Consider the following 15563-nt stretch of genomic DNA (forward strand, 5'->3'; position numbering starts at 1 on the left):
AATCCAATAACCGAAACACTCACTTTGCCAAGCAAAGTGAGGGGAGATGACAAGGTCCTTAGTCCATAAAACTTGAGCGTGGCTAGGAAATAACTTGATACTTGAAACAAGGCTTGAACGTGGAACAAGGTAACTAAGAACAAGAACAAGGTCCGTGGAATAACTTGGTAAAATCCGTGAATCAAGGCAAGGATTAGTCCTGGGAAACAAGGCAAAGTCCGTAGGTAAACAAGGCTGGGAAGCAAGGCGAAGGCTGGATAGCAAGGCAAGGCTTGAGCTGAAGCGAGGCTTGAATCGGAGCGCGCTGTCCAGACACAACTCGCTCCGTAGGCTGACGAATTGACTCCGCGAAGTTGCTACGCGGGCAAAACACCTATATAGAGTCCAACTTTCTCACCAAAGCGGTTCTCTGGGAATCAGAAACGAAAGCTAAACTCTGAGACCAGATGTTAAACTCCTTAAAGATTCTCACGAGAACCAATGTTAATTGGCAACATTCTTAGCTGCTATCCTCGCACTCCTGCGCGAAGCTGAATCCAAACTTCTCTGTTGTTTACAAAACTCCCGGCGCAAGAACACGGGAGAAGTAGGCTCTGGGGTTGTTTGACATACTTCTGGGGCACAACTTTCTTGCAGGTGCAAGGTTTCCAGATCTGCCTGGGAAGGATCTGGCTGAGAGGAATCCAGTTCAGACTGGGAAGGTAAAAAACCCAAGTTTTCATCTTCATCAGGGATTACAATGTCCTGAGCAGGACTACAAGGCCCATGGTTCATCACACTATCCCCCTCCTCAGGGCCCCTCCCAAACTGGGGTCCTCTCCCCGAGGCGCGAGGTCGCGGTTTGGTGGGATAGGTCAGATGGAAGCGACGGGTTAGATCAGGAGCATGGACTGTGGAGGCGTCTTCCCAAGAGCGTTCCTCAGGCCCAAAACCCACCCAGTCAATGAGATATTGTAGGCGGCGGCGATGAAAGCGAGAATCCAAAATGTCCTCAACCTCGAACTCCTCCTCCCCATTCATCAAAACAGGAGGGGGGGCCGGTTGGTCTGTATCAGGACGTACACCATCCGCCGGAAGGAGCAGGGAACGGTGAAACACTGGGTGAATGCGCATTGAACGCGGAAGTTGGAGTTTGAAAGTCACGGGGTTTAATTGCGCCACCACTGGATAGGGGCCAATGAAGCGGGCATCTAACTTCCGGCATGGGCGGTGGGAGGGCAGAAAGCGAGTGGACAGAAAAACCCGATCTCCTACCTTGATTTCGGGGCCCGGCTGGCGGTGTTTGTCAGCGTGGCGTTTATAGTCCTCCTTGGCTTGGTCCAGTTGCTGGAGCAAAAGTTGTTGCACCGCTGTGAGTTCCTGCAGCCAATCCTCTGCTGCGGGAACTTCTGAAGTTTCAATGACAGGGGGAAAGAAACGTGGATGGAAACCGTAGTTTGCAAAGAACGGCGTTTCTTTTGTAGAAGCTTGAACTCCATTATTGTAGGCAAACTCAGACAGTGGTAACAGAGAAGCCCAATTGTCCTGTTGGTAGTTTACATAACAGCGAAGATACTGCTCCAAAGTGGCATTGGTGCGCTCCGTTTGCCCATCTGTTTGGGGATGATGAGCTGAAGATAAGCGAGAGTCTATGCCCAGTAGTTTTTGTAGTGCCTTCCAAAAACGAGAGGTGAATTGAGATCCACGGTCTGTGACTAAACTCTTGGGCAATCCATGTAGTCTGAAAACATGCTGAAGAAATAGATCCGCAGTTTCTTTGGCCGTGGGGAGGCCTTCGCAGGGAATGAAATGGGCTAACTTGGTGAATAGGTCCACCACCACTAAGATCGTGGTGAATCCACAGGAAGGTGGTAGGTCAGTGATGAAATCCGCGGAAATTATTTCCCATGGGCGAGATGGGGTAGGAAGGGGGTGCAAAAGCCCTGAGGGCTTCTCCCTTCGTATCTTGGAGCGCTGGCATACTGGGCAGGTGTTGACATATTTTTCCACATCCTTGCGGATCTTGGGCCACCAAAAATCTCTTAGGATCAAATGCATGGTTTTAAATAGTCCGAAGTGTCCTGCTGGTTTGCAGTCATGACACAGACGAAGCGCTTTTTCCCTGCCCGGTCCGGGTGGGATATAAACATGATTTCTATAGCAGAGCAGCCCATCTTTAAGCGAAAAGGGAAAATGCAGACCTTGGCGAAGTTGGTCCTGCGCCCAGGCATCTGCTTGCTGACTAGCCCTGATTTCTTGAGCACAGATGGGTCCTGGAGTAGGGGAAGTTGAACCAATGGGACTGGATTTGGTGTTCCCCACTGTGAGCGTGGCAAAGTTCTCAGGTAGTAGCAGTTGGGATTCAAAGGTCTCCTTGCGTCCTGCAGCGTATTCCGGTTTACGTGACAGGGCGTCTGCTTGCTTGGTTTGAGCTGGGGTCACATAATGGATCTGGAAGTTGAAACGTTCAAAGAATAAAGCCCAACGTTGCTGCCTCTGATTTAGTTTGCGGGCAGTTCTTAGATGTTCTAGATTACGATGATCAGTGTGGACTTCAATGGGGAATTTGGCCCCTTCTAGCCAATGTCTCCAAGTTTCAAAGGCTGCCTTTATGGCCAGTAGTTCTTTTTCCCAAATGGTGTAATTCCTCTCTGGTGTGGTTAGTTGACGAGAATAAAAGGCACAGGGGTGGAGGTGATCTCCCACCGGTTGTAAGAGTACAGCCCCAATTGCCACATCAGAGGCGTCCGCTTGCACCACAAAAGGGGTTCCAGGATTTGGGTGCTGTAGAATTGGCTGGGAGGTGAATAGTTTCTTCAGTTGCTGGAACCCTTTCTCTGCTTGATCAGTCCAGCGGAAAGGCTGCTTTCCACGGATGCAGCTAGTGATGGGGTCGGACCAGCGGGCAAAGTCTGGAATGAACTTGCGGTAGTAGTTCGCGAACCCCAAGAAACGCTGCACCTCTTTCTTGTTAGTTGGCGCCCGCCATTCCAATACTGCTGAAACTTTGGCTGGATCCATGGAAAGCCCTAGAGGCGAGATGCGGTAGCCAAGGAAATCTACCTCTTGTAGATCAAAAGCGCATTTTTCTAGCTTGGCATAAAGTCCATGATCCCGCAGTCGTTGCAACACCATTTTGACGTGGTTCTCATGTTCTGATTGTGATCTGGAAAACACCAAAAAATCGTCCAGGTAGATTATCAAGAATCTGTCTAGATAGTCCTGAAAAATATCGTTGACAAAATGCTGGAACGTTGCGGGAGCTCCGCATAAACCGAAATTCATAACTCGGGACTCGAATAATCCGAATTTAGTCTGGAAGGCGGTCTTCCACTCGTCCCCTTCTCTGATGCGAACTAGATTATAAGCCCCCCGAAGATCCAGCTTGGTGTAGACCTTGGCTCCTCGAAGTCGGTCCAGTAGATCCGAGATTAAGGGCAGGGGATAGCTGTTCCGCTTGGTGATATTGTTCAATGCTCTGTAGTCCACCACCAAGCGTAATTCCCCTGACTTCTTCTTCACAAACATCACTGGGGAGGCGGCTGGGGATTGAGAGGGTCTGATGAACCCCTTGCGAAGGTTTGTCTCTAAGAATTCCCTGAGAGCTTCTTGCTCTGGTTCAGTCAGGGAGTAGAGATGCCCTCGCGGGATCGGGGCCCCCTCCACCAAGTCAATGGCACAGTCATAAGGTCTATGTGGGGGTAATTTTTCGGCTTCTTTCTCATTGAATACATCCCAATACTCGGAGTACTTCTTTGGCAAGGTGATGATGGGCTCGGAGTCTGTGGCATGGCATACCTTGGCTACGAGGCAATGGTTTTGGCAGTACGGTGAAGCAAACTGCAGTTCTCTGTTGGACCAGGAGATGTTAGGGTCGTGGAGTGTCAGCCATGGAATTCCCAAAATCACAGGGAAATGGGGAACCTCGGTAACAAAGAAGGAAATCTCTTCCATATGTTCCCTTATCCACATCCTGGTGGGTTCCGACCACTGGCTTACGGGGCCCGTCTTGAGGGGACGGCCGTCTATGGCTTGCACCACACGGGCATTCTTGAAATCATGATATTGTAATCCCAGAGAGTCGGCATACTCTCTATCGATGAAATTGTTGGTAGCTCCAGAGTCTATCATGGCGTGGATCATGACGGGTCCCCTTTTTGCTGACCATAATGTGACCACGAGAAGGAACAGGACCCCGGTTGGCGGCTCTTGGATGGATTTTTTGACCGGGTTGGCGAGCCTCTCTACACCCGGTCGTTGGCTTCCCCCGCCGGCTGTGTGCCAGTCGGCTCAGACGCCTTCGACTCCGTGGAGGACGCCGCCGCAAGACGGGCGGCAGGCTTCCCTTTGGCTGGGCACTCTCTGGCGAAGTGGCCCCCGTTCCCGCAGTACCAGCAGAGGTTCAAGCGTTGACGACGGGCCTTCTCGGCGGCATCTAGTCTGGGACGCACATTGCCCAACTGCATCGGCACCTCCTCGCCTCCTCTGGGGTATGGGGTTGGCGGCGGGGGTCTCCACACCGGACGTGGCTGAACACTGGCGGGAGCGGGGGGTTTTGCCCCGGCTCTACCGCCCTGGCCTCGAACCCATTGTTTCCTGTTGGCAATCATGACTTCAGCCCGTAAACATTGATCAATGAGTGCCTCGAGGGTCTGGGGAGGATCCACCTTGGAGATTTCTTCCAGCATTTCAATGTTGAGACCCTCCCGAAATTGTCCTCTGAGGGCTACATCGTTCCAGCCGGTGTTGTGGGCCAGCACGCGGAACTCGGCTATGTACTGAGACATGGGTCTGTCTCCTTGAAGGAGGCGCCGGAGTTTGTGACCGGCTGCCTCCAAATTGTCCTCGATTCCCCAGGTCTCCTTAAGGTGATCCAAGAAGCGTTGTGCTGAACTTAGGTGGGGGGAAGCTTGATCAAACAGGGCCGTCGCCCAGCTAGCCGCTGGTCCGTCTAGAAGACTGTAGACCCACGCCACCTTGATGTCTTCTTGGGGAAACTCGGCATCACGGGCCTCTAGATAAGCTTGACATTGGCGGCGGAAAACATGAACCTTAGCAGCTTCTCCAGAAAACTTGGTAGGCAACGCCATGGCCGGGAGGCGAACTCCGCGCTCCCTCAACCCTTTTATTTCTCCATCCTGCGCGTTGAGTCTGTCACGGATGCGGTCCACTTCGTCCTTGCTGATGGTGTAGCTGAGCGGCTGTCCAGCCGGCGCGGCTCCGGTAGACATCCTGGCCTCGGTTAGTTGGTGCTTATGGGTGGCGGAGTCAAACTGTCACGACCCAGGCGGCAGAGGCACCAATAACCATTCACAGAGGCCAGAATCTAACTAATATCTTTATTGAAGGAATATATAAAGTTAATAAAAACAAGTATAGAAAATAGTCCAGAATTAGACCCTTCAGGAAAGGTCAGAATTAGTCCAAAAAAGCAATGTCCAATAAGAAATATTAAGGTCCAAAGTTGTAATCCAATAACCGAAACACTCACTTTGCCAAGCAAAGTGAGGGGAGATGACAAGGTCCTTAGTCCATAAAACTTGAGCGTGGCTAGGAAATAACTTGATACTTGAAACAAGGCTTGAACGTGGAACAAGGTAACTAAGAACAAGAACAAGGTCCGTGGAATAACTTGGTAAAATCCGTGAATCAAGGCAAGGATTAGTCCTGGGAAACAAGGCAAAGTCCGTAGGTAAACAAGGCTGGGAAGCAAGGCGAAGGCTGGATAGCAAGGCAAGGCTTGAGCTGAAGCGAGGCTTGAATCGGAGCGCGCTGTCCAGACACAACTCGCTCCGTAGGCTGACGAATTGACTCCGCGAAGTTGCTACGCGGGCAAAACACCTATATAGAGTCCAACTTTCTCACCAAAGCGGTTCTCTGGGAATCAGAAACGAAAGCTAAACTCTGAGACCAGATGTTAAACTCCTTAAAGATTCTCACGAGAACCAATGTTAATTGGCAACATTCTTAGCTGCTATCCTCGCACTCCTGCGCGAAGCTGAATCCAAACTTCTCTGTTGTTTACAAAACTCCCGGCGCAAGAACACGGGAGAAGTAGGCTCTGGGGTTGTTTGACATACTTCTGGGGCACAACTTTCTTGCAGGTGCAAGGTTTCCAGATCTGCCTGGGAAGGATCTGGCTGAGAGGAATCCAGTTCAGACTGGGAAGGTAAAAAACCCAAGTTTTCATCTTCATCAGGGATTACAATGTCCTGAGCAGGACTACAAGGCCCATGGTTCATCACAAGTTGATTCAATGGGAGTGGATTTGGTGTTTCCCACTGTGAGCGTGGCAAAGTTCTCGGGTTGTAGCAGCTGGGACTCAAAGGTCTCCTTGCGCCCTGCAGCGTATTCCGGTTTCCGTGACAGAGCATCTGCTTGCTTGGTCTGGGCTGGGGTTACATAATGAATTTGAAAGTTAAAACGTTCAAAGAATAAAGCCCAGCGTTGTTGCCTTTGATTTAGCTTGCGGGCAGTTCTTAGATGCTCTAGATTTCGATGATCAGTATGGACTTCAATGGGAAATTTGGCCCCTTCTAGCCAATGTCTCCAAGTTTCAAAGGCTGCCTTTATGGCCAATAGTTCCTTTTCCCAAATGGTGTAATTTCTCTCTGGCGCGGTCAATTGACGGGAATAAAAGGCACAAGGATGAAGATGGTCTCCCACTGGTTGTAGGAGTACAGCCCCAATTGCCACATCGGAGGCGTCCGCCTGCACAACGAAAGGGGTTTCAGGATCTGGATGCTGAAGGATTGGCTGGGACGTGAATAATTTCTTTAGTTGCTGGAACCCTTTCTCTGCTTGATCTGTCCAGCGGAAAGGCTGTTTTCCACGGATGCAGCTGGTGATTGGGTCAGACCAGCGGGCAAAGTCTGGAATGAACTTGCGGTAGTAGTTCGCGAACCCCAAGAATCGTTGCACCTCTTTCTTGTTGGTTGGCGCCCGCCATTCCAATACTGCCGAAACCTTAGCCGGGTCCATGGAGAGCCCTAGTGGTGAGACGCGGTACCCCAGGAAATCTACCTCTTGTAGATCAAAAGCGCATTTTTCCAGCTTGGCATAAAGTCCATGATCCCGCAATCGTTGTAACACCATTCTGACGTGGTTCTCATGCTCTGATTGTGATCTAGAAAACACCAAAAAATCGTCCAGGTAGATGATCAAGAACCGATCTAGATAATCCTGAAAGATGTCATTGACAAAATGCTGGAACGTTGCGGGAGCTCCACATAATCCATAATTCATAACTCGGGACTCGAATAATCCGAATTTAGTCTGGAAGGCGGTCTTCCACTCGTCCCCTTCTCTGATGCGAACTAGATTATAAGCCCCCCGAAGATCCAGCTTGGTGTAGACCTTGGCTCCCCGAAGTCGGTCTAGTAGGTCCGAGATCAAGGGCAGGGGATAGCTGTTCCGCTTAGTGATATTGTTCAATGCTCTATAGTCCACCACCAAGCGTAAGTCCCCTGATTTCTTTTTCACAAACATCACTGGGGAAGCGGCTGGGGATTGAGAGGGTCTGATGAATCCCTTGCGAAGGTTTGACTCTATGAACTCCCTGAGAGCTTCTTGCTCCGGTTCAGTCAGGGAGTAGAGATGTCCTCGCGGGATCGGGGCCCCCTCCACCAAGTCAATGGCACAGTCATAAGGTCTATGTGGGGGTAATCTCTCGGCTTCTTTTTCATTGAATACATCCCAATATTCTGAGTACTTCTTGGGCAAGGTGATAATGGGTTCAGTGTCTGTGGCATGGCAGACCTTGGCTACAAGGCAATGGTTTTGGCAATATTTTGAAGCAAACTGCAGTTCTCTGTTGGACCAGGAGATGCTTGGGTCGTGAAGTGTCAGCCATGGAATTCCCAAAATTACAGGGAAATGGGGAACCTCGGTAACAAAGAAGGAAATCTCTTCCATATGTTCCCTTATCCACATTCTGGTGGGTTCCGACCACTGGCTTACGGGACCCGTCTTGAGGGGGCGGCCATCGATGGCTTGCACCACACGGGCATTCTTGAAGTCATGGTATTGTAATCCCAGAGAGTCGGCATACTCTCTATCAATGAAATTGTTTGTAGCTCCTGAGTCTATCATGGCATGGACCATGACTGGCCCCTTTTTTGCTGACCACAAGGTGACCACTAGAAGAAATAGGACCCCGGTTGGCGGCTCTTGAGTGGGTTTTTTGACCGGGTTGGCGAGCCTCTCTACGCCCGGTCGCTGGCTTCCCCCGCCGGCTGTGCGCCAGCCGCCTCAGACGTCTTCGTCTCCGTGGAGGACGCCGCCGCCAGACGGGCGGGGGGCTTCCCTTTGGCTGGGCACTCTCTGGCGAAGTGGCCCCCATTTCCGCAGTACCAACAGAGATTTAGGTGTTGGCGGCGGGCCTTCTCGGTGGCATCTAACCTGGGACGCACATTGCCCAACTGCATCGGCACCTCCTCGCTCCCCCTGGGGTATGGGGCTGGTGGCGGGGGTCTCCATACTGGACGCGGCTGGACGCTGGTGGGAGCGGGAGGTTTCACCCCAGCTCTACCGCTCTGGCCTCAGACCCATTGTTTTCTGTTGGCAAGCATGACTTCAGCTCGTAAACATTGATCAATGAGTGCTTCAAGAGAGTGGGGGGGATCCACTTTGGAAATTTCTTCCAACATCTCGATGTTGAGACCCTCCCGAAATTGTCCTCTGAGGGCTATATCATTCCATCCGGTGCTGTGGGCCAGCACTCGGAACTCGGCTATGTACTGGGACAAGGGTCTGTCCCCCTGAGAGAGGCGCCGGAGTTTATGGCCGGCTGCCTCCAAATTGTCTTCGATCCCCCAAGTCGCCTTAATATGATCCAAGAAGTGTTGCGCTGATCTTAGGTGTGGGGAAACTTGGTCGAACAGTGCCGTCGCCCAGTTGGCCGCTGGCCCGTCTAAAAGGCTGTAGATCCACGCCACTTTGATGTCTTCTTGGGGAAACTCGGCATTGCGGGCCTCTAGATAAGCTTGGCATTGGCGACGGAAAACATGAACCTTAGAAGCTTCTCCAGAAAACTTGGTTGGCAACGCCAGGGCCGGGAGACGGATTCCGCGTTCCTTCAATCCCTTTATTTCTCCCTCCTGCGCATTGAGCTTATCACGGATGCGGTCCACTTCCTCCTTGTCGATGGTGTAGCTGAGCGGCTGGCCTCCCGGTCCGGCTCCGGTAGACATTCTGGCCTAGGTTAATTGGTGCTTAGGGTGGCGGAGTCAAACTGTCACGACCCAGGCTGCAGAGCACCAATAACCATACACAGAGGCCAGAATCTATCTAATATCTTTATTAAGGAAATATATAAAGTTAATAAAAGCAAGTGTATGAAATAGTTCAGAAGTAGACCTTTCAGGAAAGGTCAAAATTAGTCCAAAGAAACAATGTCCAATATAAAATATTAAGGTCCAAAGTTGTAATCCAATAACCGAAACACTCACTTTGCCAGGCAAAGTGAGGGGAGATGACAAGGTCCTTTAGTCCATGAACTTGAGCAAGGCTAGGAAATAACTTGAAACAAGGCTTGATACAAGGCAACAAGGAACGAGGAGCGAGAACAAGATCCGTGGAATTACTTGGCAAAATCCGGAAGACAAGGCAAGGCTGAGTCCTGGAAAACAAGGCAAGGTCCGTGGAGGTAAACAAGGCTGGAAACGGGAACGAAGGCTTGGAAACGGAGCGAAGGCTTGGAATCAGGAACAAGGCTTGACACAGGAACGAGGCTTGGAAACGGAGCGCGCTGTCCACACACAACTCACTCCAGTAGCTGACGAATTGACTCCGCAAAATCCCTCTGTGGGTAAAACACCTAAATAGGGTCTAGTTTTCCCACCAAAGAGCAGTTCTCTGGGGAACCAGAAACGAAAGCTAATCTCTGAGTCCAGATGCATGACTCCTTAAGGTTTCCCATGGAAAGCAGGCTTAATCAGCTGAATTCTTAGCAGCTATCCTAGCACTCCTACGAGAGGCCGCTTGAACTCCTCTCTGTTGTTTACAAAACTCGTGGCGAGAAAACACAGGAGATTTAGACTCAGGGCTTGTTTGACAGATTTCTGGAAGACAAATCTCTTGCAGGTGCAAGGTTCCCAAATCTGGCTGGGAAGGTTCCAATTCTGACTGAGACGGTGAAAAACCCAAGTTCTCCTCTTCATCTGGGACTACAGTGCCATGAACGGGACTACATGGCCCATGACTCATCACATTGCCACAGCCAATTTTTGGCCCATGTGAAGAGATCCTAGGCCTCCTTACAGGATGGAGTTATAAAAAAGGCTTTTACAACAAAACAGACTACTGTTATCCTTCTTTACAATGTAATAGAAGCTGGATCTAAATAACTCACCCTGAATTGTCAACCTGGCTTACATTATCATAAAACGCATTATCATTTCAAAAATTGGAGGCTGCATTATCATAACATGAATGATTATGATGTTATTATGGAAGACAGACACAAGCTCAAGGGCCAGTGATAGGGTTGGCAATATGCCAATCGAGAGGTTAAAAGAAAAAGAAAGAAAAAAGAAAGGAAAGTAAGTGTGCAGGAACTGCACATGGCTCCAAATCAACTAATGGCCCCACAATCCTCACAATTTCTAACTGGGGGGACAAAAAATAGAGTAATTAACAAAAATGCTGCTTGAAGTGGCATTATACAATAAAATCCCACTTCTCTTCCCTCCACAATTGTTGTACATATATGCCTTCAAGTTGTCTCTGACTTATGGTGATCCTAAGGTGAAAATATCGCAGTGCTTTCTTGGCAATATTTGTTCAGAGGAGGGTTGCTTTTGCTTTCTGCTGAGGCTGAGATTGTGTCACTTGCCCAAGATCACCCAATTGGATTGTGTGGCTGAGCAGATATTGAAAGCCTGGTCTTCAGAATTGTAGTCCACTGCTCAAACCACTACACTACACTGGTTCTCTTTGCAATACAAAAATGGAAATAATCAGGAAAAAGAGACAAAAAATGCTGAGAAATTCAAACCACTATGGGACTGTGCGACCCCAGGAAAACCTGTTGAAGTCAAAGACACTAAGGATGGATCTGCATTGCCATATAATTCAGTTTCAGAATACAGATTAACTGCATTGCACCAGATTATATGAGTCTCCACTGCCATACAGTTAATGTGCATTCTGAAACTGAATAATATGACAGTGTAGATTCAGCCTAAGAAGGACCTCTCTATCAGTTATCTCATATTTATAAACACAAAAATAAAACTCTGCCACCTGCCGTAGCAGTAAAATTGTTTTCTGCTCCAGTTGCTCAGCCCCAAACAAAGTGGATCTGATATCCACAAACATTTCATAAATGAAAACAAGGACATGCCTTGCCAAGCAATATCATAATATGGGAAATACGATGAAAGTTATTAATGAGGAAGAATAAAGAAGTTAGAAGAGAGTATAGCACTTTGCTGTGGTCTAAATCTACTGTCTGCCCCTTTTCCTCTCCTTCCTGCTGAATTAATTGAGTGCAGATTACTTTTGCATGTTGAATGCAGCAAACAAAGTAAGCTGAGGACAAAGGGGGGAAATGGGAGAGAGAAACTGCAACATTTTTACATATCTGAAAAAGGGGGATAACAGAGGATACATTGGGACTGTCTCTGCCAAATTGGGACAGTTTGAAGGCATGGGATCTCCTTGCTAGTATAAGAAAATGGAAGTATACTGAAAACCTCAAAAAGAAGAGGGCCAGTGGTCTACCTATCTATGCCAAATCTCTCACTTCAATATCTAACATGGCCTGTGTTTTTGTGCCATTGCCTTGTTTCAAACTGTTCATGGGAGCAGCCTGCAGTTTTTTCCACAAACTTATGGCAAAAGCAAATACTCACAGTTGTAGCATACTGAATATCCTTCCAGATGGAGGTTTCCCGAGAAAGATCTGAAGCCTCAAAGAGGTTCTCTAAGATCACTTCCCCGATCATGTCATGCCGGGAAAACCTGTCAAAGTCAAAGACGCTAAGGTGGAGCTTCCTGTCAGCCAGCTCTTCGTATGGCACAGGAAACTGAAAGGACTCATCAAAGGTGGGATTGAGAGTTTTCCTATGTACGCGGGTTTGGAACTTGCGCTTCCTGTCTGGCAAGAGGTAGATCTTGACATAAGGGTCCGAACTGCCACAGAGGTCCTTGGCAGGCAAGTCAAAAGCCTTGACAATTCGCACAATCAAGGTCTCAATCTCATAGTCATATTTCAAAGCAAAATTTATTTTTCCACAAGTTTTTTCTGCTTCTTTCTTTGGATCCTCAGAGTCCACAGATTTCTGTTTGTACAGTTCTGGTTTGATACGGCCAATGCAAGTTGGCTGCTCGGCTGCAAGTGGTAGTTCTGTGCCATAGTCCACGCTGGAAACGTGCATCTGCCGGGGTAGGTGCCTTTTGAAGGAAATGTGCCTGCAAGAGATAAAAAGAGAAGAGTCTGTTGTATACTGGCATATAGTCTCACTCCTTTCTGAATGCTTGGCCTCGTTTGAAAGATAGAAGACAATGTAATGGAACATGCTGCACAAGCCAAATATGGGAATGCTTTATTACCGTATTTACTTGAATCTAATGCTTCCATTTTTTGGCTCAATTATCTCACCAAAACTAAGGTGCACATTACATTCGCATAATACGGTAATATTAGTGCTGAGTAAAAGGGGAAGCTGCTTCAGGAACACCTGGAGTTCCTATTTGAGGAATGTCATGTCTGCTTTAATTGTCATGGCTCAACGATCCTGGGATTTATAGTTTTATGAGGCACCAGCATTCTTTGGCACAGAAGGCTCAAGACCTTGTAAAACTACAGATTCCATAGCATTGAACTAAGGTAGTTAAAGTGGATTCATTCTACAGCATAGATGCACCCCAAGGTTTTCATTTCCATTGCTGGAAGCTTTGGTGTTCTAAACTAAAAAGAGTTCACTTTTTGCTGCTCCTCATTACATTCAGCAGCAAATACTTGTTTTGGTTTCAGGGTTTTCAAAATTGAGGCACACATTAGACTTGAGTAAATAGGATATAGTAGACTCAGCACTGACAGGATTGAAGCCCTGAAACTGCTGGATTATCAGGGATGATGACATCTATGGATTTGTAATTTTGGGTGGCAGAAGAGCTCTCTGACAGAGGAATTCTATATAACTCACAACACCACAAACTACAGGATTCCACGATGTAAACCTTAGTAATTAATGAGGTATCAATGTGCTATGTAAAGTGTAAAAAAGACTAGAATCTAGCAGCAAGCTTCATAGTAGCTGGAGGGAAAGGAGAGTTTTCTCAAAATATTGTCGTGATCTATCATTGTTGTAATCCAAAGTATTTGATAGTATCTTGAACAAAATGTTTGGGGCAGGGCTTGAGATATCAACTTACTTACCATAGATACTCATGACTAAGTCAATCTTATGTATAAATCAAGGGCAGGATTGGGGGCTAAAATTATGATTTTGATATGACCCATAGATAAGTCGAGGGTCATTCCTCAGAGAGGGGAAAGCACCAATGCCAGTTCAGGAGGCCAAATGCCCCTGGCCACTATCACCTTTTTCCTGTCCAGGCATTCAGAAAGGCCAGAAGCAGCACCATGGCAAAGAGAATAAAGGGGGCTGGTGCTTCTTTTAGGTTCTTCTGGAATAGATTAAACTCTCTTCTTTTGACACTGTACACAGAGAATGAGATAGTTCCTCTTTCAAGCAAGAGTTAAGATACAGTAGTCACTTTGATTCATGGATGAGTCAACCTAGTTTTGGGATTTGCATGAATGTTTGACTATTTGTTTTAGAATTATACATGAGTATATGGGGTACTTGCTTGCTTACCAACCCACATAAGTCCAAAATACCTGAAGAGTGTTTATTGCCTATCCACTGCCTATGTTGTTTTTGTTTTTGTTGTTGTTGTGTGCCTTCAAGTCATTTCTGAATTATGGTGACTTTTTAAGGGAAACCTATCACATGGGGTTTCTGGGACTTAGTGTGTGATCTGCTCACTGTCACTCAGTGGGTTTCTATGGCCAAATGTAGAATGCAACCCTGGTCTCCAGAATCACAGCCCAGTGCTCAAACCACTATACCATGTTAGCTATACTGATTGGCAATGCATCTCAGAATTTGAAAGGAAAGCTTTCCCAGTTCTATCACAGATACTAGAGGCTTAACAGAAATCCCAGACTTCTTAAATGAAAGGCATACCCCCTCCCACAGAAGCTAGAGCCTTTCCATTAGCTATTAAGAACAAATCTGGTGGTTAAAGCCGAAAATCACACAGCTGAGATGCAGCCAAGTTCCTCCTAGACTGAGTGCTTCCCATAAAAGCATCTCCTGGGGAGTCTGGAGCTATTCTATCCGTTTGGGAGGTTTCCATTAACCCACAGATTGTACATCCAATTGCTTGCAATGAAAGAGCAAATGTGATGCTCATGAATGCAAGGAACTCATCAGGCTTCAAATTATTGTTGATGCAATAGATTCAGGACTATTTTTTTCTCCTCTCCTCTACATGAAGATTATACAATCAGTTCTTCTAGGAACTAGAGTACCTTTTGTCCCCACTCTGATGATGGAAATACCCTTTATGGGTCTGCTCATTATACAAACAAACACAATGAACGAGTAGGATGATCTTCCTACAAGGAGATATTTTTATTACTACTTTTATCAACTTTTCCGGTATATACAACTTTGATGATGGCTATAGACCCTCCTGATTTGTAAAAGGATCACAAACAAACAGAGAGAGAGAGAGAGAGAGAGAGAGAGAGAGAGAGAGAGAGAGAGAGAGAGAGAGAGAGAGAGAGAAGATACAAATATAGACCAGATATTTAAAGAGATAAGAGCCAGTGTAGTGTAAAGATTTGAGTGTTGGGCTAGGACTCTGGGAGACCAGGACTTGAATCTTCCACTCAGCCATGGAAACCCATTGGGTGACTTTCAGAAAGCCTCTTAGCCTGAAGTAAAGACAATGGCAAGCTTACCATTAATACATTTTGTCATGAAAACCCGGGTTAGAGTCCCCATAAATCTGAGTTGACATAAAGTGCATAATAACAGCATAAGTAAAAAAGACAGATTTTCAAAATATAATTTTCAAATGATGGAGCAGGTTGTTTATGCATCCCTATGTGGTAAACTACTTACATTAATCTAGTTTATGCTTTTTATTCAGCTGAGGGAGACGTTTCCATAGTATTAATGTCACAGGCAATAGCTACCCAACCCTTGGTGAACATCTGAAGACTTCGTTGATTACAAGCTTCAAAGGCAACTTGGAGGCTTTTCAACAGAAGTTGAGTGGCCATCTGCCAGGAGTACTTTGATTGTGTATTCCTGCATGGCAGGAGGTTGAACCAGATGGCCCCTGTGGCCTTTTCCAATGCTTCTAAGGTAGGGAAATTGGTTTCTTGGTGACTATAATGCAAGCACCTGCACATATCTGAGCATTCATTCATACTTCCATACATACACATACGCACACACACACACACACAGGTTAAACATTTCTTATCTGAAATTCTCAAATCCTAAATACTCCAATATCTGATATTGCCATTTGGATGGCTGGGAGAGTGCTAGTTCTGC

The 15563-nt window shown here is 47.3% G+C and overlaps 1 protein-coding gene across 3 annotated transcripts in view; it reads right to left on the reverse strand.

Annotated features, from left to right (window-relative positions):
* Window positions 1–15563, reverse strand: part of syt6 (synaptotagmin 6) — a 189642-nt gene that overhangs the window by 81807 nt on the left and 92272 nt on the right. For all 3 annotated transcript variants that reach the window (XM_062978667.1, XM_062978669.1, XM_062978668.1), the window contains exon 3: window positions 11835–12393. In XM_062978667.1, coding sequence (XP_062834737.1) covers window positions 11835–12393 — 559 coding nt within the window. The remainder of the gene's footprint in view (window positions 1–11834; window positions 12394–15563) is intronic.

Source organism: Anolis carolinensis, chromosome 4, assembly GCF_035594765.1.
Source record: "Anolis carolinensis isolate JA03-04 chromosome 4, rAnoCar3.1.pri, whole genome shotgun sequence".
Classification (NCBI taxonomy): domain Eukaryota; kingdom Metazoa; phylum Chordata; class Lepidosauria; order Squamata; family Dactyloidae; genus Anolis; species Anolis carolinensis.